Source organism: Papaver somniferum, unplaced genomic scaffold (assembly GCF_003573695.1).
Source record: "Papaver somniferum cultivar HN1 unplaced genomic scaffold, ASM357369v1 unplaced-scaffold_150, whole genome shotgun sequence".
Taxonomy (NCBI): Eukaryota; Viridiplantae; Streptophyta; class Magnoliopsida; order Ranunculales; family Papaveraceae; genus Papaver; species Papaver somniferum.
Genome location: NW_020624377.1, coordinates 5,068,241 through 5,091,544, shown reverse-complemented (window position 1 = coordinate 5,091,544; position 23,304 = coordinate 5,068,241). Strand labels below are relative to the sequence as shown.

The window sequence follows — 23,304 nt, the reverse complement described above, 5'->3', positions numbered from 1 at the left end:
GTGTTTCTTGGTTGTGATTGTAGTGTATTTTATTGTGTTTCTTGTTGTGATTATTGTTGTGATTGTTGTTGTGTTTGTTGGTGTGATCGTTGTTGTGATGATGCCATATTTGTTAGAAATGAAATTTACAGAGATGGGATTTTTTCTGGTAGATTGAGTTGATATGAATAGTTTTGTTTGAAATTTTTTTTTTTTTATAGATGGTATGAAATTGTGTAATTTTGAGGTATTGATGAAAAAGGTGTGAGTTTTAAGTCTGGAGATGAATTGAATTTCTAGGGAAACAAAAAGGAGTAACAGTCGTTGGATGGAAGACCAAACGACGAGGGTGCTACTGGCATCCCAATATCCTGTATATGTAACAAACAAGACCAAGTTAGTTTAAAAATCATGATAGCAGTATATGTGACTACACATTACTTAGAGCTATTAGAAGACACCTGCTGATAAGACCTATTGGAAATCTGATCATGTACTCAAGTGTTGTTTTTTTGTCTTTCAGCATCCAACTGTGCTTTCAAAGCTTCGTTTTTATACCAGTGATTTAGAAGATGAGGGTTTATCATCTGGGGTGACTTTATGTGTCTCTAGAAACACGCTGGACTATATATCTCACCAGAGGGGCTTTCCTTTTCCTGTGACAACACAATGCATCAAATCTTGTAAAATTTTGCATCAAAAGACAACATCTATGAGGCATAATTAAGAAGAGGTTTACTGATAAGATAAGTTCATTAAAATTTCATTAGCTGCTTAGATAAGTAATTATTCTATATAGCATCACGTCTTATATAATCCAACCAGCTAAGTTTCTTCAGTTAATATTGCACTCAATTGAATTGAAACGAATAAGTGACGCTTTCAGCAAGAAGCAATAATGCACGGAATGAACAATAACCAATGGAACTAGCATAAACAAGGATTCTTGGCATACAAAAAACTTCTTATGATATCCAATTAATGAAACAACTGAAATAACATAAGAATAATAGCTTGAAAATCCAATATAGTATAAAGAATTTACCATTTCACGCCACCTTCTTGCCACCTGTATACTGAGCCTTCACTTGTGACTGCTCTCACTGCTTGTTCAGACTTTTTCTGAAATTTTTCAGAAGTGTTGTTCTCCCAATCTTCTTTCTTATAAAATGTAGGCAACTTCCTTTTCTTTTCTTGCAGAGTTGTACCATCATTGACCAATCGCCGTTTGATTTTTCTGTTCTCTATGCACTGTTTGCTTTTGTCAAAACATATTTTGTATGGATATGAGTTACCTGGTAGGTACTCTGCAATTTAAAAAAAAATGAACATAAGCTTAGGGAAAATAAATCCAACTGGACTCACTTGAACAGAGTTCCAAATATCTTCTTTGTAATTATCAGTAACCTCTTTCTAATTCTTATATCCCAATCCAATTTGTGACCTTGTAATCTCTCCAATCATGACTTGATTCAAACAACATGGGGCTATATCTAGGAGAATAAGGAGACCAGTTTGATGTGGGGCTGCTTTCCGTCGAGCAAAGAGTGGTCGTACTTCCTCCAGTCAATAGACCTAATGAATATGCAAACAGTCCTATCAAGCAAAATCACAATAAAATAGTTAAATATAATTATATTAACTAACAATGCTGCTTGAATCCAGGATGTGAACAAAGTTTATCGCATTCAAATACTGAATAATAATAATAATACCTCAACCACATCTGTTAACTAAACACCATAGAACATTACTAGATGCTACCCTTGCTAATCTGTACTTAGGCAACTAATAGGAAATCAAGAACACTAACAATGACAATCACATTCAAATAACCATAAGCTTTCGTTCAATGCATCTAGAAACTATAATCAATTGAGTTTCATTTCTATCACTGTGACCTAGTTCCATAAAGTTCAGAGGATGAGTACCCTTTCGTATTTATCAACAAAACAACAACTACTCTACCAACAGCCTAATAGGTCTAGTGAACTGATTTGTTCTTTGGATCCAAAGGTTTTAAACACACAAACACCCAGTATACATGATAATCAGATCTATATACATGAAATTCAGATCTTCAGACCACGGACTTAATACCACATGCTTCTTTTCAATCAAAAGTCTAAAATTTATTAAGCTAGAGACAAACATAGGATTATTACAAATCTATAACAATCCTCTGTAACCTAAGTTTAAATTCATTTAAAGATAATCTGATTTGAAACCCATGCATCTTTTCAATCAAAAGTCACAAGTTATTTAGCAATAAACCAGCATAAGATTGTATTATTACCATACTATAACAATCCTGTAACGATTCAATCAAAGAGTCTAATATGAAACTCATGCATTTTACAATCAAAATCATAAAAAAGGTATACCTTGGATGTTTTTGATCTCTGACCAGATAATCGCCCCAAAAAGATACATCTCTGGATTGATTTTAGGGTTGAACTTATAGTTATTCCAAAACACCAAGCAGGAATAATTCCTCCCAAAAGGATTTTCTTTCGATTTCATTCCGCTTAAATTGAAATTGTTATGGTTCAAATCGAAAAAAATTAATCGAGATTATTACCGCTAGATGTTCTTCTTCCATTCCTTGTGAATATATTCTTGTTACATCGGATTTTCATCCTACGGCGTTGCTGAAATGTTTATAAAATTACAGACGAAATCTTCTCTGAATACCCCTAATTTTCTGCCAAGATATCAGATTGCGGAAAAATTACCTAAGATAGAGATAGGGATGAAGAGATTTTTTTTTTCCTGAAGCATTGCCGGAAATGATGAAGAACCGCTGGATCTGGACGGAGGAGAAGACTCTTTCACTGTCTCACATTGTTAAACATCAAAAGACGCATCTTTCTATCTTTTTTTTCCTTTCCTTTTTTTAGTATAGGCTTACACGTTTTCCTTTCCTTTTTTTAATATAGGCTTACACGTCATAGGTCAAGAGCTTGTCTCTTTAATTTTTAAGCAGCTTGACTAGGGTATAAAAAATGGAATAATGAGCAATAAATAATAAAAAAATATTATAATAATACCAAGGTTTTGTATGATTTTTTATTCTATTAATTATTTTTCATAATAACTAAAAAATAAATGTTTTTCTGTTAAATTATTTTGTGAAGCATATTAAAATGCTCAAAATTATACCACCACACAAAATTTATAAAAAAGTAAATCTAAATTAACATTTTCAAACGTTAAGTTAATTCCCGTTCTCGTTCATCATCACTTCGATTTGTAGTTGCATGGCATATAATAATAGTTGCAAAATGTCGAATTTTGCTCATACTTCTGTTATCCATCATCTGACTTTAAAAACATCCAAATTCTTATGGACTCAGCAATGTCCATCAAACGTACAATTTTTCTTGTGGAAAGTACTCGTCGAAGGCTTCGTACCATCGACAACCTCATCCAACACATCTATCTTTGCTGCAATTTCAATCCGGAGATTGATACTCAGATTTTGCTTCACTGTCATGATTTTATAATTTTTGGCCGTTCCGATTCAACTGTTTCTGAACTATTGGGTATTGCATACCCTCTTGTATTCTCCCTTTAGTAGATTAATAAATATTATGCTTCAAAAAAAAAAATCTGACCGTAATAATAAGTGTAATAGTGAAATCCTGTTAAAATGTGAATTTGGCCGCTTTAGTTATAATGAAAACTCGATCTTTCAACATTAATAAATTATAAATAATTTTAAACGAGTTCGACTAAAACTGAAAAAACTAGAACTTTATCCTTTAAATTAAGGCTATTTGCGACAAATTTTAGTTAATAATCAAGACTCGACACTTCAATTGAAAATTTGATCGTGTTGGAACGAGTTCGAGTAAAACTGAAGAAACCGGATCTTCATCTTTTCGAATTGAGACGATTTTGTGTCAAATATAGTTACATAATCAAGACTCGACAATTCAATTGAAAATTTGACCGAGTTCGAAACTTCATCCTTTTGAATTGAGACAATTTGCGTCAAAATTTAGTTATATAATCAAGACTCAACACTTCAACTTAAAATTTGATCGAGTTAGAAAGAGTTCGACTAAAACTGACAAAACTAAAACTTCATCCTTTTAGGATTGAGTCTAATTGCGTCAAAATTTAGTTACATAATCAAGACTCGACACTTCAACTGAAAATTTGATCGAGTTGGAACGAGTTCGAGTAAAACTGAAAAAACTAGAACTTCATCCTTTTATGATTGAGTCTATTTGCGTCAAAATTTAGTTACATAATCAAGATCCGACGCTTCAACTAATATTTTGATCGAGTTGGAACGAATTCGACTAAAATTGGAAAAACTAGAACTTCATCCTTTCAGATTGAGGTTATTTGCGTCAAAATTTAGTTACATAACCCAGATTCGACAGTTCAACTAACAATTTGATCGAGTTGGAACGAGTTCGAGTAAAACTGAAAAAGTAGAACTTCATCCTTTCGGATTGAGTCTATTTGCGTATTTAGTCACATAATCAAGGCTCAACACTTCAACTGGAAATTTAATCGAATTGGAAAGAGTTCGAGTAAAACCGAAGAAACCGGATCTTCATCTCCTTCGAATTAAGACGATTTGGGTCAAAATATAGTTACACAATCAAGACTCAGTAATACAGTTGAAAATTTGACCGAATTGGAACGAGTTCAAATTAAACTGAAAAAATAGAACTTCATCTTCTCGGATTGAGGCTATTTGCGCCAAAATTTAGCTACATAATCAAAACTCGACACATCAACTGAAAATTTGATCGAGTCGGAACGAGTTCGAGTAAAACCGAAGAAACCGGAACTTCATCCTTTCAAATTGAAAGGATTTGCACCAAAATATAATTACATAACCAAGACCCGACACTTCAGTCGAAAATTTGACAATTTTCGGATTGAGGCGATTTGCGATTTGCATCAAAATTTTGTAATTATAATAAACAATCCCTTTCTCAATTATAATAGATATATTTGTTTTTTGAATGTAATAAATTAATATAACAAATAAAAAGGATTAAACTCCATATTTTTATCATTATCTAAAGGATTATTTTAAATTATCAATTTTATAATAATGAAAAATTCCGCTCAAAATACAGTACTGATAAATTTTATCCCAAGCTATTATTGGGACGCTTACTAGTCTTGAACTTACGCCTCCCCTAATTTTCCTGTAACATCATAATTAATAATCAGTACGACACTTCGATAAAATGAAGCAATAGTTCAACTCAAAGCACTTAAAGTAAACCTAAATGACATACATAAATAAACAATATGATGCTAGTCAATAATCTGCAAGACTGTGAAGGATTAAATCAAATAAAAATTTAACACACTCATAAACCAGCTCAATCAAAACCAGTGACGTCTGACTCAACATAATGCAAGGATTCTGACTTAGAACGCAAGGATACAGAGTACAAGCTCAAATTTTTGTGAAATGTAGCAGGTACAACTGATTAATGGGTCTTGAGACAGAGAAGGTGGTGCTTATGGGCTGGTGCTGATGATATGAGTGATTAATGTAGAGTTGGTCTTGGGAGATGCTGCAATTGAGTGTTGTTTGCAGTTGCAGATAAAGCATGTTAGCAACAGAAGCATCGTAGCAACAAAAAAAAATCAAACCATCGATCATCATCACTCCCAGAGTAACAAGACCCCAAAGTAACAAAGGTTCAGAGTCAGCCATGATACCCTAAACTAAAGGTCCCATTAAGGACTTGATCAATCACCAAAAGAGAAATGAACAACAGTGGGAAAGATAAGAAAATGCTCAAAGACAATACTAAACCAATAGACAGTAGTTTATGCTGTCATCCATTGAATTTTATATAAATAAGATAAGAAATTGATCGTGTAAATTATGCAATCAACTGGTACCAAAACCCAATGGGCGTCTGTAGGATGGGTGTCAATGCAATCAAAGACACAACCCACCTTAAGAATGAAAAATTTATCTACTAAAATGACATAAATCCACATACAAATTTTAGTTTTTCCCGTAAGGGATTTCTTATGCATAACCATTTCCTTATCTTTGGCTACTAGTTCTTCCTGGTCATAATTTTGACTACCTATGTCCACAAATATGGGGACTGATAAAGGATGAATCCAAAGCCCATAATCTCTATCTGTGTATGGACTATGGAATGAAAGGGGACTGATAATGGACGAATTCAAATCCCGTAATCTCTATCTGTTGTAAGAACTATGAAATGAAAACATATTGCTTGCAGGGGACTGATACAGGACAAATCCAAATCCTGTATGTCTATTGTATGGATAAGCAGGATACATGCGTACAGTAATTTACCCACAGAACTCAGTTAAAAAGTACACACTCTTAATCTAGGTTATGGTAAGTTATGTCCACAGAAGCTGCATCGAGCACAGAATCCCCAATCTTATATTCGTGATGAGAACCACCTATTGCATTACTGAAATACAACCAATTGCACCTTCCAAATAAACTAGCCTAAACATGGAGTCTATCACATAAACTAGTCATATTCACCTAACAAACAGAGGACGAAATTCATGCAAAGAACATACTTATGCAAGATTTGGACGGGAGTTATGTTATTGTCCCCCCCTAATCATCTATTCGCACAAGAACTGAACCATCAAAGTAAGTAGCCATCTTCAAAAATCCAATTTTTTTTGGTAAATCACCTTGACAGTGGCAGGGATTTCTTGTTCTGATTTGTATTATAACTATGAAAGTGAGATCAGATCATGAAATTTGACAATTTATGAACATCCATATTTATTACACATCAAACAGAAACCCAAATAATACATTCCAATTCAGTAGAAATCACACAAGATCAGCATAATTATATCATGTTTGGTTCAACAACTATAAATATCAAGGCTTTGCTGTGATTCCCGAACCCATATTCAATCAAATCAACATGAATAGACTCCCTCCTAAACCAATTTTCTCATAAAAAAAGCCAGTCTTATTAGGGTTTACCTATACAAAATCAGTGTTCATAACATAGACTTGAAAACCACTTTCAAGCAATAAAACTAAACAAAATCATTCCTTCCCGATTTCTACCCTAACCAATTTATCAAATCAAAATCTTAGCATGTACGATTTTGCTCTCAAAAAACTAATTTTTTAGGTACCAGGTAGAAACTTAAGCTTAACCCAGATACAAAGATGAAAAGGAATCGAAACTTACTAGAAATCGTCTTCTTCTTCTTCTTCTGAGTTTGAGCTTTAGAGATGAATTTTATTTATTCTTATTTTTCTCCTCTTGGGTAGTTTGGTTGCCGGATGGAAAAACAGGCGGCATGGCGAAGAGAAGAACTCAGAAACCGCTTATCTTTTTTTGGTTTTGGGGTTTGCTAGAATGGAACCGGCTCTATGCAAAAGATTTGTGGCTAATCATCATTGCAGACATGGATATATGCAAAAGACTTAAAAGGAAATATGCGGGTGGCTAACCAAAATTCTAGACATGTTGTGGTAAGCCGGTGGTTAGTCACCTCTAGGTGCGTCCGACTACGGTGGTCCGTCATTTGTGGGTGCGTACTAGAGGATTAATAATGGGCGTATAAAGACAAAAATATACCACGGATGTATTCCGTAATTGTATGGTTCATCATTAAATCCCACGCCTAGAGAAATATCACGTTTTAGAATATACCCCATTATTTTCATATTATACGACGGAATTTATCTGTAAAATCTCAATCACATAATTAATCTGTCATTTAAAAGCGTAATTTAGAGCCCTTCCTGGACTACTGGAGCCGTTGGCGCTTTTATGAAAAATGTGGCGCGTTTACGAAAAATGATGGTGTTTGAACTAACAATGGGTGATGGAAAGACAAGCGCCGGTGTTGTTGGATCATGCGCCAGAGTTGTTGAATCAAGCGCCAGCGTTGGTGCCAAGCTCGCCCGGCCTTCCATCATGCGCGCACTACATGTTCCATCTCACTCAACAAAATGAACAAATTTGTTGAGTCCATAGTGGGAACAAAATCAACAAACTTCAAGTTTGTTGAGCCCATAGGAACTGCTCTTATAGGATTACATAGCAAAGGAAGTTAGGATCAAAAGTCTTCAACATATGTCAATCCAATTGCAGTCAAGAATTCGAAAATCATGCATCCTGTCGAGTGTTTTTGGTAAAAACGAAATTTGAACTTGTTGTACTAATAAATTTTAACCTTTTCATCAAAATAAAATAGAAAATGATACCTACATTACATAGTAGAGATTTCATGGGAAAAAAAAGAAGCAAATACATTTTAGTGAGCCACCGCCCACCACACAGAGTACTCATTTTCCCTCCTCTCAGGTCTCCACAAGATTGACGTCCGTCATGAAGTTTTATTTGGCACTATATTGAAGTCCTAAACCCCTAAGGACGGTAAACAGTCCTTCGTCAAGTCTATTTGGCATTCTATTGAAGTCCTGAAGGACGGTTAAAGTAGTCCATACGGCACTATATTGAAGTCCTAAAGTCCTAAACGCGTGAGCCACCACACGGAGTACTAATTTTCCCTCCTTTCAGGTCCACCAAAGCTTTATTTTCCACAAGATTGACGTCCTTCATGAAGTCTATTTGGCATTATATTGAAGTCCTAAACTCCTAAGGACGTTAACCTAGTCTATTTGGCACCATGTTGAAGTTCTAAGCCCCTACGGGACGGTAAACATGTACGATGGGTCAGTTGGTTTTTATGAAATCATCTCCAGGCCATGTTGGGATCCTACATATATATATATGGTAGAGATTGTCACAGAACCTCATCATCAAAACCTTTTTCTTCCTTGTTTTACACTTTCACCATTTTGAAGCCATAATGACAAACCCCAAAGCTGCGGCTTTATCCCCTTTTCAGATCGTATCCTTACTTTCTATTTTCCTCCTAGCCATTTTTCCACACCCAATTCTGTCCACAAAAAGTTCCGAAGGATTCGAGTTCCTCAAGAATCTGGAAGGATGCCACAAAGGTCAGACAGTTAAAGGCCTGCGTGAACTCAAGCTGTATCTCAAAAAGTTCGGGTACGCAGCAAATGTCGTTAACCATACTGAGTATGAACATTCTGACCAATTTGATGACATTTTAGAAGAAGAAATCAAAACTTACCAACTCAATTATCATCTTAAAGCCACCGGAAACTTAGATGCCGAGACGGTGAAACAGATGACGGCACCCAGATGTGGATTCCCAGACATTGTCAACGGAAAAACTCCCATGAGATCAGGCAATAAGAAAGAGAGCTCTCTCCATACTGTTTCACACTTTACCTTCTTCCGAGGAAACCCTAGATGGCCACGTTCAAAATCCCACCTCACGTATCGATTCAGCTCTACCATCCCAGTTACTAGCAATATCATCAACACTTTGAGAGCCGTCTGTTCAAGTGCTTTTGCAAGATGGGCAGAGGTGTCCCATTTTACATTTTCTGAAGCTGTTCATCAGGCCGATATCGTGATTGGTTTTCACCGTGGTAGTCATGGTGACGGGCACAGCTTTGATGGTCGTGGTGGAGTACTAGCTCATGCTTTTGCACCAGTAGATGGAAGGTTTCATTACGATGCAGACGAGAAATGGAGCACTCATCCGGCGCAAGGAAGTGGCACTTATGACCTGGAATCAGTTGCTTTACATGAAATTGGGCATCTACTGGGGCTTGGGCACAGCACAGAAAGGGATGCAGTCATGTTCTCAAGCATCCAACCAGGATCCCTAAAGCGGCAACTGTATGCAAATGATATTCGAGGTGTACGCACCTTGTATGGTCTCCGCCCATAATTATTCTGATTACCCTCAATAATACCACCTCTATTTCTTAGGCTAAAATAGAAACGTAATAGTAACACCTTTTGCAGAAACAAAGGTAGTAAAGACACTGATATAAAACAAGTTTATCGGTAAGATAAGTATAATAATGGTTTTGGTTATACCAAACACAAAAGAGTTTATGAAATAAATGGTGGACGTGAATTAATTTGACATCGCTTGTACTTGATTTTTATTTTTTTTGATCGGTAAAGAATTTTGATGCTAGCGAGTTTCGAACTCAGACCACTGATATCATCACCCAGTAACTTTACCACTGTAGTACAGTAGCACCGGCATATCGCTTGTACTTGATATATAAGAGAAAATAAATAAAGAGATTTTAATCTGCTTTTAATTGTTTTGCAACCAATGAACAATAACATGAACACCCCAACAAAAAATTTAATGACAAGAAATTGGAAGAACAAGCTAAAGCACTTGTACCTACAACATTGCTAATGGGTGCCGGACACCCCAACAGATTTTTATTTTTGTCCTATATATATTTTGGTACCTCCGAGTAAAATCTAGCACCCGTTACCTAGCCGAACTCCAAATTATTGCACATGTTGTTCATTCGGTTGCTAATCCCGCCAAAACGTTCAATATTCAGATAACCTTCATCACTCCCATGCCACACAAAAACAAATTTATTATTATTATCCCCAAAACTAATCATTTCAGAAACTCAGACTTTGAATTCCAGACGCATAAAAATGGCTTCATCTTCTTCGTCATCCCTAATCCTCTCTCAACTCCTTCCTCCAATCCCCTCCTGTAATTCCCATCGTTTCAAATCCTTATTCCTCACCGTTTCCTTCCCCTCTTCTTCTTCTTCTTGTACCTTCATTTCTTCTTCTAAATCTCTGTCTCCAATACAGAGATTCTGCTCTGTTAGTACTAGATTTTCTACTAAGAAACCCTTTACTGTATCAGCTTCTTCTACTACTTCTACTCTTCAGGCACTAATTTTTGACTGTGATGGTGTGATTCTTGAGTCTGAACATTTACACAGACAAGCATACAACGATGCATTTGCACATTTCAATGTTAAATGCTCTGCTTCGGATACTAAGCCACTCAATTGGGATTCTGATTTTTATGACGTTCTTCAGAATCAAATCGGGGGTGGAAAGCCTAAGATGAGATGGTATTTTAAAGAGAATGGATGGCCAACTAGTTCAATTTTCGAATCTGCACCGGAAAATGATTCTGATAAAGCTAAACTCATTGATACACTCCAGGTATATATGGCTGTTCATGTTCTTCTATCTTGCATACTGGGTGTTTGTGTAAATGACACTGATGAAATTGTAGTTTTGCTTGTAGGATTGGAAAACTGAAAGGTACAAAGAAATTATCAAATCAGGAACTGTAAGGAGATGTACATTTGTGTTTTGTGCATTTTAAGTTGAATTGATCAATTTCTGGATACTAACATACTGAAAGTCTGAAACCAGTACACAGTTCAATTGAAAAAATGAATGCAAAGCTGATGTTGTTATCACCAGGTTGAACCTAGACCCGGAGTTTTGAGATTAATGGATGAGGCCAAGACTGCTGTAAGACACTTTGATTTGCTGTATGATACGTTTCCGTGTTATGTATCTTGTTTTGCATCTTTTCGGTTTATTGGTATTCGTTGTTGTAGGGAATTAAGTTAGCTGTTTGCTCTGCAGCAACAAAAAGTTCAGTAATTCTTTGTCTTGAAAGCCTTATTGGCAATGTAAGTTCCGTGATCAACTCTCTTGGTGGAAATTCTAGTGGAAATTGAATAAATACCCCTTAGTTCTACGTTTTACATAATATTGATGTAGGTTCTATCTCTTTACATGTTGTAGGATCGATTCAAAGGTCTCGACTGTTTCCTCGCAGGTACATCTTTGATATTAATTTTATAATTTTAATTATGCTTTCTCTTTTGTGACATAAGTGTTTACTCTGGACTTGTGCTTCTACTTGTCCTAAAGGCTAAAGGACCTAAAAGAATGGATGAACGTCGCAATGCCTTAAGTTTGCTTAATTATCACAAGTACACAGTTCAATTGAAAAAAATGAACGCAAAGCTTATGTTGTTATTACCAGGTTGAACATAGACCCGGAGTTTTGAGATTAATGGATGAGGCCAAGACTGATGTAAGACACTTTGATTTGCTGTATGATACGTTTCCGTGTTATGTATCTTTTTTTTGCATCTTTTCGGATTATTGGTATTCGTTGTTATAGGGAATTAAGTTAGTTGTTTGCTCTGCAGCAAAAAAAAGTTCGGTAATTCTTTGTCTTGAAAGCCTTATAGGCAATATAAGTTCCGCGGTCAACTCTCTTGGTGATGGACGTGGCGAGATCGACATTTTTACCACGAAAAGATGATGCATGATTATTTTAATCATGATTGTGTCTGTTCCGATGAGGATTTTCAGCGACCTTTCCGCGTGGGCCACAACTTGACGCAAAGGATTATTGCGACAGACTCCAAAACAGGAGAATCTATGGACAACTAAGACAAGATCTAATTAAGCACATTTGGACTTTAAAAGGAGCGAGAGATGATGCGCGAGGGCGAGGGAGATAGTTGTTATTTTCAATTTAGTGTTGTTGTTTATTTTAATCAATATTTTTTTTAATTTAAAGTTGTTTGTTTAAATGACTACACTTAAAATTAAAGTTGAGACAATTATATTAAAAGTAATTTTAAATAAACGAGTACAATTAAATTAAACTTAACTAAACAAGAATTAAAATCAGTTAGCAAGACTGTATTCATCTTCGTTTTCTTCCGAGGCATCATCTTCGTCTTCCACATTCACATACTGGCGAGTTTGTTGAGGGGGACTTGTTAGGAACCTGTTGTTGTTCGGCCGCGACTTGTTGTTTTTCGTCCGCAGCTTGCTGAGCTTCGACCACATCCATTCCCTTAGTCCATGCAGCAAGTTGTCGTCCATTCATTATTGAAGTATTCAAGGAGAGTAACTTGTTTAGCTTACATTCCCTGTAGTATTGTTCTCGCAATAGACGACTTTTTTGTTGATTATTTATAGCAATGCCACGGTCCCGGGCTCTATCTGCTTCTATCTGTATCTCGAATTCCTTGTGATCAACATAGTTGAACTCGCTTGAACCTCCTTCTAATGCTCATTGGATTGCGTCTCTCAATGCTTTTGCAACTTTCTGATCCCCTCCTCATCTTCTCTTGACGTTGGTGTTAACGTCTAGATTAGTGTAGTGTTGTTCCTAACTACTTGGAGTTCCATCAGGTGAGGAAGCAGGCCCTCCATTCTGAAAATCCTGCGAAATTGGACCATGTGGTGATCTTGCAGGCACTTGATTACCTTCCTTCACCCTCAAAATGGTGAAACAAGTTTCATGTTGGAAGCTTAATTTGTGGGATCTTTGCCACTCTTCCTGACATCTTCGTTCCACATCCGGTTCGCCTTCACTACTTTTTCCGTTGTGCCACATTTGAGTGATCAAAAGCTACATATTCACTAACGGCTGCTGAAATTGCGTGAAAACGATGAGACAACCCATCGGTATCACGTCTATTGGGGTAACCTGTTTCTTCACAAAATTTTTGTAAAATATTATCATAAAAAGTTTTTTTTTCTCTTGATAAATACCATTGATTTCACCCATGTATATAATATATAATTTCTGCAAAGTGACTCGTCTTCATCCATCGTATACATGACACCACTAATTCTTGTGTTTGTTGGTTGTGATTGTAGTGTATTTTATTGTGTTTCTTGTTGTGATTATTGTTGTGATTGTTGTTGTGTTTGTTGGTGTGATCGTTGTTGTGAGGATGCCATATTTGTTAGAAATGAAATTTACAGAGATGGGATTTTTTCTGGTAGATTGAGTTGATATGAATAGTTTTGTTTGAAATTTTTTTTTTTTATAGATGGTATGAAATTGTGTAATTTTGAGGTATTGATGAAAAAGGTGTGAGTTTTAAGTCTGGAGATGAATTGAATTTCTAGGGAAACAAAAAGGAGTAACAGTCGTTGGATTGAAGACCAAACGACGAGGGTGCTACTGGCATCCCAATATCCTGTATATGTAACAAACAAGACCAAGTTAGTTTAAAAATCATGATAGCAGTATATGTGACTACACATTACTTAGAGCTATTAGAAGACACCTGCTGATAAGACCTATTGGAAATCTGATCATGTACTCAAGTGTTGTTTTTTTGTCTTTCAGCATCCAACTGTGCTTTCAAAGCTTCGTTTTTATACCAGTGATTTAGAAGATGAGGGTTTATCATCTGGGGTGACTTTATGTGTCTCTAGAAACACGCTGGCCTATATATCTCACCAGAGGGGCTTTCCTTTTCCTGTGACAACACAATGCATCAAATCTTGTAAAATTTTGCATCAAAAGACAACATCTATGAGGCATAATTAAGAAGAGGTTTACTGATAAGATAAGTTCATTAAAATTTCATTAGCTGCTTAGATAAGTAATTATTCTATATAGCATCACGTCTTATATAATCCAACCAGCTAAGTTTCTTCAGTTAATATTGCACTCAATTGAATTGAAACGAATAAGTGACGCTTTCAGCAAGAAGCAATAATGCACGGAATGAACAATAACCAATGGAACTAGCATAAACAAGGATTCTTGGCATACAAAAAACTTCTTATGATATCCAATTAATGAAACAACTGAAATAACATAAGAATAATAGCTTGAAAATCCAATATAGTATAAAGAATTTACCATTTCACGCCACCTTCTTGCCACCTGTATACTGAGCCTTCACTTGTGACTGCTCTCACTGCTTGTTCAGACTTTTTCTGAAATTTTTCAGAAGTGTTGTTCTCCCAATCTTCTTTCTTATAAAATGTAGGCAACTTCCTTTTCTTTTCTTGCAGAGTTGTACCATCATTGACCAATCGCCGTTTGATTTTTCTGTTCTCTATGCACTGTTTGCTTTTGTCAAAACATATTTTGTATGGATATGAGTTACCTGGTAGGTACTCTGCAATTTAAAAAAAAATGAACATAAGCTTAGGGAAAATAAATCCAACTGGACTCACTTGAACAGAGTTCCAAATATCTTCTTTGTAATTATCAGTAACCTCTTTCTAATTCTTATATCCCAATCCAATTTGTGACCTTGTAATCTCTCCAATCATGACTTGATTCAGACAACATGGGGCTATATCTAGGAGAATAAGGAGACCAGTTTGATGTGGGGCTGCTTTCCGTCGAGCAAAGAGTGGTCGTACTTCCTCCAGTCAATAGACCTAATGAATATGCAAACAGTCCTATCAAGCAAAATCACAATAAAATAGTTAAATATAATTATATTAACTAACAATGGTGCTTGAATCCAGGATGTGAACAAAGTTTATCGCATTCAAATACTGAATAATAATAATAATACCTCAACCACATTTGTTAACTAAACACCATAGAACATTACTAGATGCTACCCTTGCTAATCTGTACTTAGGCAACTAATAGGAAATCAAGAACACTAACAATGACAATCACATTCAAATAACCATAAGCTTTCGTTCAATGCATCTAGAAACTATAATCAATTGAGTTTCATTTATATCACTGTGACCTAGTTCCATAAAGTTCAGAGGATGAGTACCCTTTCGTATTTATCAACAAAACAACAACTACTCTACCAACAGCCTAATAGGTCTAGTGAACTGATTTGTTCTTTGGATCCAAAGGTTTTAAACACACAAACACCCAGTATACATGATAATCAGATCTATATACATGAAATTCAGATCTTCAGACCACGGACTTAATACCACATGCTTCTTTTCAATCAAAAGTCTAAAATTTATTAAGCTAGAGACAAACATAAGATTATTACAAATCTATAACAATCCTCTGTAACCTAAGTTTAAATTCATTTAAAGATAATCTGATTTGAAACCCATGCATCTTTTCAATCAAAAGTCACAAGTTATTTAGCAATAAACCAGCATAAGATTGTATTATTACCATACTATAACAATCCTGTAACGATTCAATCAAAGAGTCTAATATGAAACTCATGCATTTTACAATCAAAATCATAAAAAAGGTATACCTTGGATGTTTTTGATCTCTGACCATATAATCGCCCCAAAAAGATACATCTCTGGATTGATTTTAGGGTTGAACTTATAGTTATTCCAAAACACCAAGCAGGAATAATTCCTCCCAAAAGGATTTTCTTTCGATTTCATTCCGCTTAAATTGAAATTGTTATGGTTCAAATCGAAAAAAATTAATCGAGATTATTACCGCTAGATGTTCTTCTTCCATTCCTTGTGAATATATTCTTGTTACATCGGATTTTCATCCTACGGCGTTGCTGAAATGTTTATAAAATTACAGACCAAATCTTCTCTGAATACCCCTAATTTTTTGCCAAGATATCAGATTGCGGAAAAATTACCTAAGATAGAGATAGGGATGAAGAGATTTTTTTTTTCCCGAAGCATTGCCGGAAATGATGAAGAACCGCTGGATCTGGACGGAGGAGAAGACTCTCTCACTGTCTCACATTGTTAAACATCAAAAGACGCATCATTCTATCTTTTTTTTTTCCTTTCCTTTTTTTAGTATAGGCTTACACGTTTTCCTTTCCTTTTTTTAATATAGGCTTACACGTCATAGGTCAAGAGCTTGTCTCTTTAATTTTTAAGCAGCTTGACTAGGGTATAAAAAATGGAATAATGAGCAATAAATAATAAAAAAATATTATAATAATACCAAGGTTTTGTATGATTTTTTATTCTATTAATTATTTTTCATAATAACTAAAAAATAAATGTTTTTCTGTTAAATTATTTTGTGAAGCATATTAAAATGCTCAAAATTATACCACCACACAAAATTTATAAAAAAGTAAATCTAAATTAACATTTTCAAACGTTAAGTTAATTCCCGTTATCGTTCATCATCACTTCGATTTGTAGTTGCATGGCATATAATAATAGTTGCAAAATGTCGAATTTTGCTCATACTTCTGTTATCCATCATCTGACATTAAAAACATCCAAATTCTTATGGACTCAGCAATGTCCATCAAACGTACAATTTTTCTTTTGGAAAGTACTCGTCGAAGGCTTCGTACCATCGACAACCTCATCCAACACATCTATCTTTGCTGCAATTTCAATCCGGAGATTGATACTCAGATTTTGCTTCACTGTCATGATTTTGTAATTTTTGGCCGTTCCGATTCAACTGTTTCTGAACTTTTGGGTATTGCATACCCTCTTGTATTCTCCCTTTAGTAGATTAATAAATATTATGCTTCAAAAAAAAATCTGGCCGTAATAATAAGTGTAATAGTGAAATCCTGTTAAAATGTGAATTTGGCCGCTTTAATTATAATGAAAACTCGATCTTTCAACATTAATAAATTATAAATAATTTTAAACGAGTTCGACTAAAACTGAAAAAACTAGAACTTTATCCTTTGGGATTAAGGCTATTTGCGACAAATTTTAGTTAATAATCAAGACTCGACACTTCAATTGAAAATTTGATCGAGTTGGAACGAGTTCGAGTAAAACTGAAGAAACCGGATCTTCATCTTTTCGAATTGAGACGATTTTGTGTCAAATATAGTTACATAATCAAGACTCGACAATTCAATTGAAAATTTGACCGAGTTCGAAACTTCATCCTTTTGAATTGAGACAATTTGCGTCAAAATTTAGTTATATAATCAAGACTCAACACTTCAACTTAAAATTTGATCGAGTTAGAAAGAGTTCGACTAAAACTGACAAAACTAAAACTTCATCCTTTTAGGATTGAGTCTAATTGCGTCAAAATTTAGTTACATAATCAAGACTCGACACTTCAACTGAAAATTTGATCGAGTTGGAACGAGTTCGAGTAAAACTGAAAAAACTAGAACTTCATCCTTTTATGATTGAGTCTATTTGCGTCAAAATTTAGTTACATAATCAAGATCCGACGCTTCAACTAATATTTTGATCGAGTTGGAACGAATTCGACTAAAATTGGAAAAACTAGAACTTCATCCTTTCAGATTGAGGTTATTTGCGTCAAAATTTAGTTACATAACCCAGATTCGACAGTTCAACTAACAATTTGATCGAGTTGGAACGAGTTCGAGTAAAACTGAAAAAGTAGAACTTCATCCTTTCGGATTGAGTCTATTTGCGTATTTAGTCACATAATCAAGACTCAACACTTCAACTGGAAATTTAATCGAGTTGGAAAGAGTTCGAGTAAAACCGAAGAAACCGGATCTTCATCTCCTTCGAATTGAGACGATTTGGGTCAAAATATAGTTACACAATCAAGACTCAATAATACAGTTGAAAATTTGACCGAATTGGAACGAGTTCAAATTAAACTGAAAAAATAGAACTTCATCTTCTCGGATTGAGGCTATTTGCGCCAAAATTTAGCTACATAATCAAAACTCGACACATCAACTGAAAATTTGATCGAGTCGGAACGAGTTCGAGTAAAACCGAAGAAACCGGAACTTCATCCTTTCAAATTGAAAGGATTTGCACCAAAATATAATTACATAACCAAGACCCGACACTTCAGTCGAAAATTTGACAATTTTCGGATTGAGGCGATTTGCGATTTGCATCAAAACTTTGTAATTATAATAAACAATCCCTTTCTCAATTATAATAGATATATTTGTTTTTTGAATGTAATAAATTAATATAACAAATAAAAAGGATTAAACTCCATATTTTTATCATTATTGAATATCTAAAGGATTATTTTAAATTATCAATTTTATAATAATGAAAAATTCCGCTCAAAATACAGTACTGATAAATTTTATCTCAAGCTATTATTGGGACGCTTACTAGTCTTGAACTTACGCCTCCCCTAATTTTCCTGTAACATCATAATTAATAATCAGTACGACACTTCGATAAAATGAAGCAATAGTTCAACTCAAAGCACTTAAAGTAAACCTAAATGACATACATAAATAAACAATATGATGCTAGTCAATAATCTGCAAGACTGTGAAGGATTAAATCAAATAAAAATTTAACACACTCATAAACCAGCTCAATCAAAACCAGTGACGTCTGACTCAACGTAATGCAAGGATTCTGACTTAGAACGCAAGGATACAGAGTACAAGCTCAAATTTTTGTGAAATGTAGCAGGTACAACTGATTAATGGGTCTTGAGACAGAGAAGGTGGTGCTTATGGGCTGGTGCTGATGATATGAGTGATTAAATGTAGAGTTGGTCTTGAGAGATGCTGCAATTGAGTGTTGTTTGCAGTTGCAGATAAAGCATGTTAGCAACAGAAGCATCGTAGCAACAAAAAAAAATCAAACCATCGATCATCATCACTCCCAGAGTAACAAGACCCCGAAGTAACAAAGGTTCAGAGTCAGCCATGATACCCTAAACTAAAGGTCCCATTAAGGACTTGATCAATCACCAAAAGAGAAATGAACAACAGTGGGAAAGATAAGAAAATGCTCAAAGACAATACTAAACCAATAGACAGTAGTTTATGCTGTCATCCATTGAATTTTATATAAATAAGATAAGAATTTGATCGTGTAAATTATGCAATCAACTGGTACCAAAACCCAATGGGCGTCTGTAGGATGGGTGTCAATGCAATCAAAGACACAACCCACCTTAAGTTTAGTTTTATCTACTAAAATGACATAAATCCACATACAAATTTTAGTTTTTCATTAAATCCCACGGATGAAATATACCACGGATGTATTCCGTAATTGTATGATTCATCATTAAATCCCACGCCTAGAGAAATATGACGTTTTAGAATAACAGTATTTTTTTTTATGTTAAATGGTGTATCCCATTATTTTCATATTATATGACGGAATTTATCTGTAAAATCCCAATCACATAATTAATCTGTCATTTAAAAGTGTAATTTGGAACCCTTTCTGGACTAGTGGAGACGTTGGCGCTTTTATAAAAAATGTGGCGCGTTTACGAAAAATGCTGGTGTTTGAACTAACAATGGGTGATGGAAAGACAAGCGCCGGTGTTGTTGGATCATGCGCCAGAGTTGTTGAATCAAGCGCCAGCGTTGGTGCCAAGCTCGCCCGGCCTTCCATCACGCGTGCACTACATGTTCCATCTCACTCAACAAAATGAACAAATTTGTTGAGTCCATAGTGGGAACAAAATCAACAAACTTCAAGTTTGTTGAGCCCATAGGAACTGCTCTTATAGGATTACATAGCAAAGGAAGTTAGGATCAAAAGTCTTCAACATATGTCAATCCAATTGCAGTCAAGAATTCGAAAATCATGCATCCTGTCGAGTGTTTTTGGTAAAAACGAAATTTGAACTTGTTGTACTAATAAATTTTAACCTTTTCATCAAAATAAAATAGAAAATGATACCTACATTACATAGTAGAGATTTCATGGGAAAAAAAAGAAGCAAATACATTTTAGTGAGCCACCGCCCACCACACAGAGTACTCATTTTCCCTCCTCTCAGGTCTCCACAAGATTGACGTCCGTCATGAAGTTTTATTTGGCACTATATTGAAGTCCTAAACCCCTAAGGACGGTAAACAGTCCTTCGTCAAGTCTATTTGGCATTCTATTGAAGTCCTGAAGGACGGTTAAAGTAGTCCATACGGCACTATATTGAAGTCCTAAAGTCCTAAACGCGTGAGCCACCACACGGAGTACTAATTTTCCCTCCTTTCAGGTCCACCAAAGCTTTATTTTCCACAAGATTGACGTCCTTCATGAAGTCTATTTGGCATTATATTGAAGTCCTAAACTCCTAAGGACGTTAACCTAGTCTATTTGGCACCATGTTGAAGTTCTAAGCCCCTACGGGACGGTAAACATGTACGATGGGTCAGTTGGTTTTTATGAAATCATCTCCAGGCCATGTTGGGATCCTACATATATATATATGGTAGAGATTGTCACAGAACCTCATCATCAAAACCTTCTTCTTCCTTGTTTTACACTTTCACCATTTTGAAGCCATAATGACAAACCCCAAAGCTGCGGCTTTATCCCCTTTTCAGATCGTATCCTTACTTTCTATTTTCCTCCTAGCCATTTTTCCACACCCAATTCTGTCCACAAAAAGTTCCGAAGGATTCGAGTTCCTCAAGAATCTGGAAGGATGCCACAAAGGTCAGACAGTTAAAGGCCTGCGTGAACTCAAGCTGTATCTCAAAAAGTTCGGGTACGCAGCAAATGTCGTTAACCATACTGAGTATGAACATTCTGACCAATTTGATGACATTTTAGAAGAAGAAATCAAAACTTACCAACTCAATTATCATCTTAAAGCCACCGGAAACTTAGATGCCGAGACGGTGAAACAGATGACGGCACCCAGATGTGGATTCCCAGACATTGTCAACGGAAAAACTCCCATGAGATCAGGCAATAAGAAAGAGAGCTCTCTCCATACTGTTTCACACTTTACCTTCTTCCGAGGAAACCCTAGATGGCCACGTTCAAAATCCCACCTCACGTATCGATTCAGCTCTACCATCCCAGTTACTAGCAATATCATCAACACTTTGAGAGCCGTCTGTTCAAGTGCTTTTGCAAGATGGGCAGAGGTGTCCCATTTTACATTTTCTGAAGCTGTTCATCAGGCCGATATCGTGATTGGTTTTCACCGTGGTAGTCATGGTGGAGTACTAGCTCATGCTTTTGCACCAGTAGATGGAAGGTTTCATTACGATGCAGACGAGAAATGGAGCACTCATCCGGCGCAAGGAAGTGGCACTTATGACCTGGAATCAGTTGCTTTACATGAAATTGGGCATCTACTGGGGCTTGGGCACAGCACAGAAAGGGATGCAGTCATGTTCTCAAGCATCCAACCAGGATCCCTAAAGCGGCAACTGTATGCAAATGATATTCGAGGTGTACGCACCTTGTATGGTCTCCGCCCATAATTATTCTGATTACCCTCAATAATACCACCTCTATTTCTTAGGCTAAAATAGAAACGTAATAGTAACACCTTTTGCAGAAACAAAGGTAGTAAAGACACTGATATAAAACAAGTTTATCGGTAAGATAAGTATAATAATGGTTTTGGTTATACCAAACACAAAAGAGTTTATGAAATAAATGGTGGACGTGAATTAATTTGACATCGCTTGTACTTGATTTTTATTTTTTTTGATCGGTAAATGGTGGGCCCGGAGATGTGTATAAAATTGAGCGTAATGAAACGCGGGCCTACAGTAATACCGCAAGTGCACGGTCGTCAGTTGTAGCTCGTGCAAGTACGGGTCGATCCACAGAGATTGGGTGTGTTTCGGAAGTGTTTTAGCTAATTGGGTTCCTAGATTTGCTTTGGGTTTAGAAGCCTTTTGGCTTAAATGGGGTTTTGAGTGCTAATGGGTTTGAATGCCCTTTGAATGAATTGGGCTTAGTGGGTTTGTTAAAGATAAAATGAACTGAGCTTGGGCTCAGTTATCTTTGAAGTGCAAATGGGCTTTGGTTCTAGAAACTGGTCTGAGCTTTGGGCTCAACAGTTCAACTATGACTTGGGCTTAACAGTTCACTAGGCTCTGGCCTTACAGTGAACTGAGTCTTGTGCTCAGTTGTTCACTTATGAATTGGGCTGGGCCTTAACAATGAATTTGACTTGGGCCTTAATGAACTGGGCTTTGGTTTTGGTCTTACAGTTGGGCTCAAATTGTGCTCTGGGCTTTTGGAAGTGAGCTTTGGGCTTGAGTGCACAGCAGAGCAGAGGCAAGCAGTAGCAGCTGGGCTAACAACAGTGTTGCAACAAGGGAAAACAACAGCTGCAACAAAGAATGGCAGCAGGAGAGGAAGCAGCAGTGCAGCACAAGCAGTGCACAGGACCAAGAAAAGAAGGCAGTACTGCAACAGCAGCACAAGGCAAGGAGTGGCAGCAGCAGTGCAAGAAAGGCAGCAGCAGCAGAGGAAGCTACAGCAGCAACAGAAGAAGTGGCAGCAGCAAGGGAAAGCACAGCAGCACAAGTGCTGCAGCAGCAATTGCAACAGTAGAAGAAATGCAACAGAAGTGGCAGGAGGGGAAGCAAGTAGTAAAGAAAATGCAAAACAGAAAATGCAGATGAAACAAACAAGTGAAAGAAAACAAGACTAACAGTTGAAGATGGATTTATGGATGACAGGGAAGGTTGATTATGGATGGGAACTAGGGGTTGAATTCACTCTAACTTTTACTATGTATTCTCCTATAGAAAGTTAAACACAACTATGGTATTATTTCCAAAGCACTAATTGTCTTTCTACAGCACAACTAGTCAAGGGATTATGAATTCAGCTTGAGTTGCAGCTTATCAGCAGCTCATGAACCTAACTACAAAGTATACTTGGCATACATTGTGAAAGTGAGGTGATGATGAGCTAAGTTCAAGTTTTTCCTAAACCTGCTTAGCCTTCTAAAGCAATGTGATCAATGTACTATACAATAAGACATTAGAGATTCATCAAGTCCCTAGCATGATGGTTTAGAACATGACAAACATTACACTAACATTACAGG

General features: G+C 36.0%; 2 protein-coding genes and 2 long non-coding RNA genes across 6 annotated transcripts; 2 read left to right on the top strand and 2 right to left on the bottom strand.

The window, feature by feature from the left end:
- Positions 1 to 1,051: 1,051 nt before the first annotated feature.
- On the bottom strand, positions 1,052 to 2,386 carry LOC113335973. Its single transcript, XR_003353561.1, has 3 exons — positions 2,364 to 2,386; positions 1,387 to 1,575; positions 1,052 to 1,286 (listed from the first exon to the last, which is right to left on the bottom strand). It is a non-coding gene; the product is annotated as an uncharacterized LOC113335973 (long non-coding RNA).
- A 6,371-nt stretch (positions 2,387 to 8,757) lies between these two features.
- On the top strand, positions 8,758 to 21,938 carry LOC113336149 (metalloendoproteinase 2-MMP-like). Its single transcript, XM_026582138.1, has 2 exons — positions 8,758 to 9,499; positions 21,447 to 21,938. The coding sequence occupies exons 1-2, from the start codon at positions 8,812 to 8,814 to the stop codon at positions 21,713 to 21,715; spliced, it is 957 nt and encodes a 318-aa protein (XP_026437923.1). The 5' UTR covers positions 8,758 to 8,811; the 3' UTR covers positions 21,716 to 21,938.
- On the top strand, positions 10,430 to 11,934 carry LOC113336152 (haloacid dehalogenase-like hydrolase domain-containing protein At4g39970). 2 transcript variants are annotated; one of them, XM_026582143.1, is made up of 6 exons: positions 10,430 to 11,042; positions 11,128 to 11,172; positions 11,310 to 11,360; positions 11,450 to 11,524; positions 11,640 to 11,673; positions 11,769 to 11,934. In XM_026582143.1, the coding sequence occupies exons 1-6, from the start codon at positions 10,515 to 10,517 to the stop codon at positions 11,771 to 11,773; spliced, it is 738 nt and encodes a 245-aa protein (XP_026437928.1). In that variant the 5' UTR covers positions 10,430 to 10,514; the 3' UTR covers positions 11,774 to 11,934. The 2 variants fall into 2 exon arrangements, with proteins under 2 accessions (XP_026437928.1, XP_026437927.1); XM_026582142.1 differs by having other exon boundaries at positions 10,431 to 11,042; positions 11,884 to 11,934.
- LOC113336155 lies at positions 13,560 to 16,305 on the bottom strand. Of its 2 annotated transcripts, none has more exons than XR_003353638.1 (5): positions 15,863 to 16,305; positions 14,844 to 15,074; positions 14,524 to 14,736; positions 13,940 to 14,134; positions 13,560 to 13,849 (listed from the first exon to the last, which is right to left on the bottom strand). It is a non-coding gene; the product is annotated as an uncharacterized LOC113336155 (long non-coding RNA). The 2 variants fall into 2 exon arrangements; XR_003353639.1 differs by having other exon boundaries at positions 14,524 to 14,785; positions 14,886 to 15,074.
- Positions 21,939 to 23,304: the final 1,366 nt, after the last annotated feature.

Excerpts from the sequence above, each read along its gene's own strand:
- LOC113336149 (XM_026582138.1), top strand. The coding sequence starts at position 8,812 with ATGACAAACCCCAAAGCTGCGGCTTTATCCCCTTTTCAGATCGTATCC. Across the intron at positions 9,500-21,446 it reads GCACAGCTTTGATGGTCGTG|GTGGAGTACTAGCTCATGCT; the intron begins GTGGAGTACTAG and ends GTGGTAGTCATG.
- LOC113336152 (XM_026582143.1), top strand. The coding sequence starts at position 10,515 with ATGGCTTCATCTTCTTCGTCATCCCTAATCCTCTCTCAACTCCTTCCT. Across the intron at positions 11,361-11,449 it reads TGGATGAGGCCAAGACTGCT|GGAATTAAGTTAGCTGTTTG; the intron begins GTAAGACACTTT and ends TCGTTGTTGTAG. Across the intron at positions 11,525-11,639 it reads TTGAAAGCCTTATTGGCAAT|GATCGATTCAAAGGTCTCGA; the intron begins GTAAGTTCCGTG and ends TACATGTTGTAG.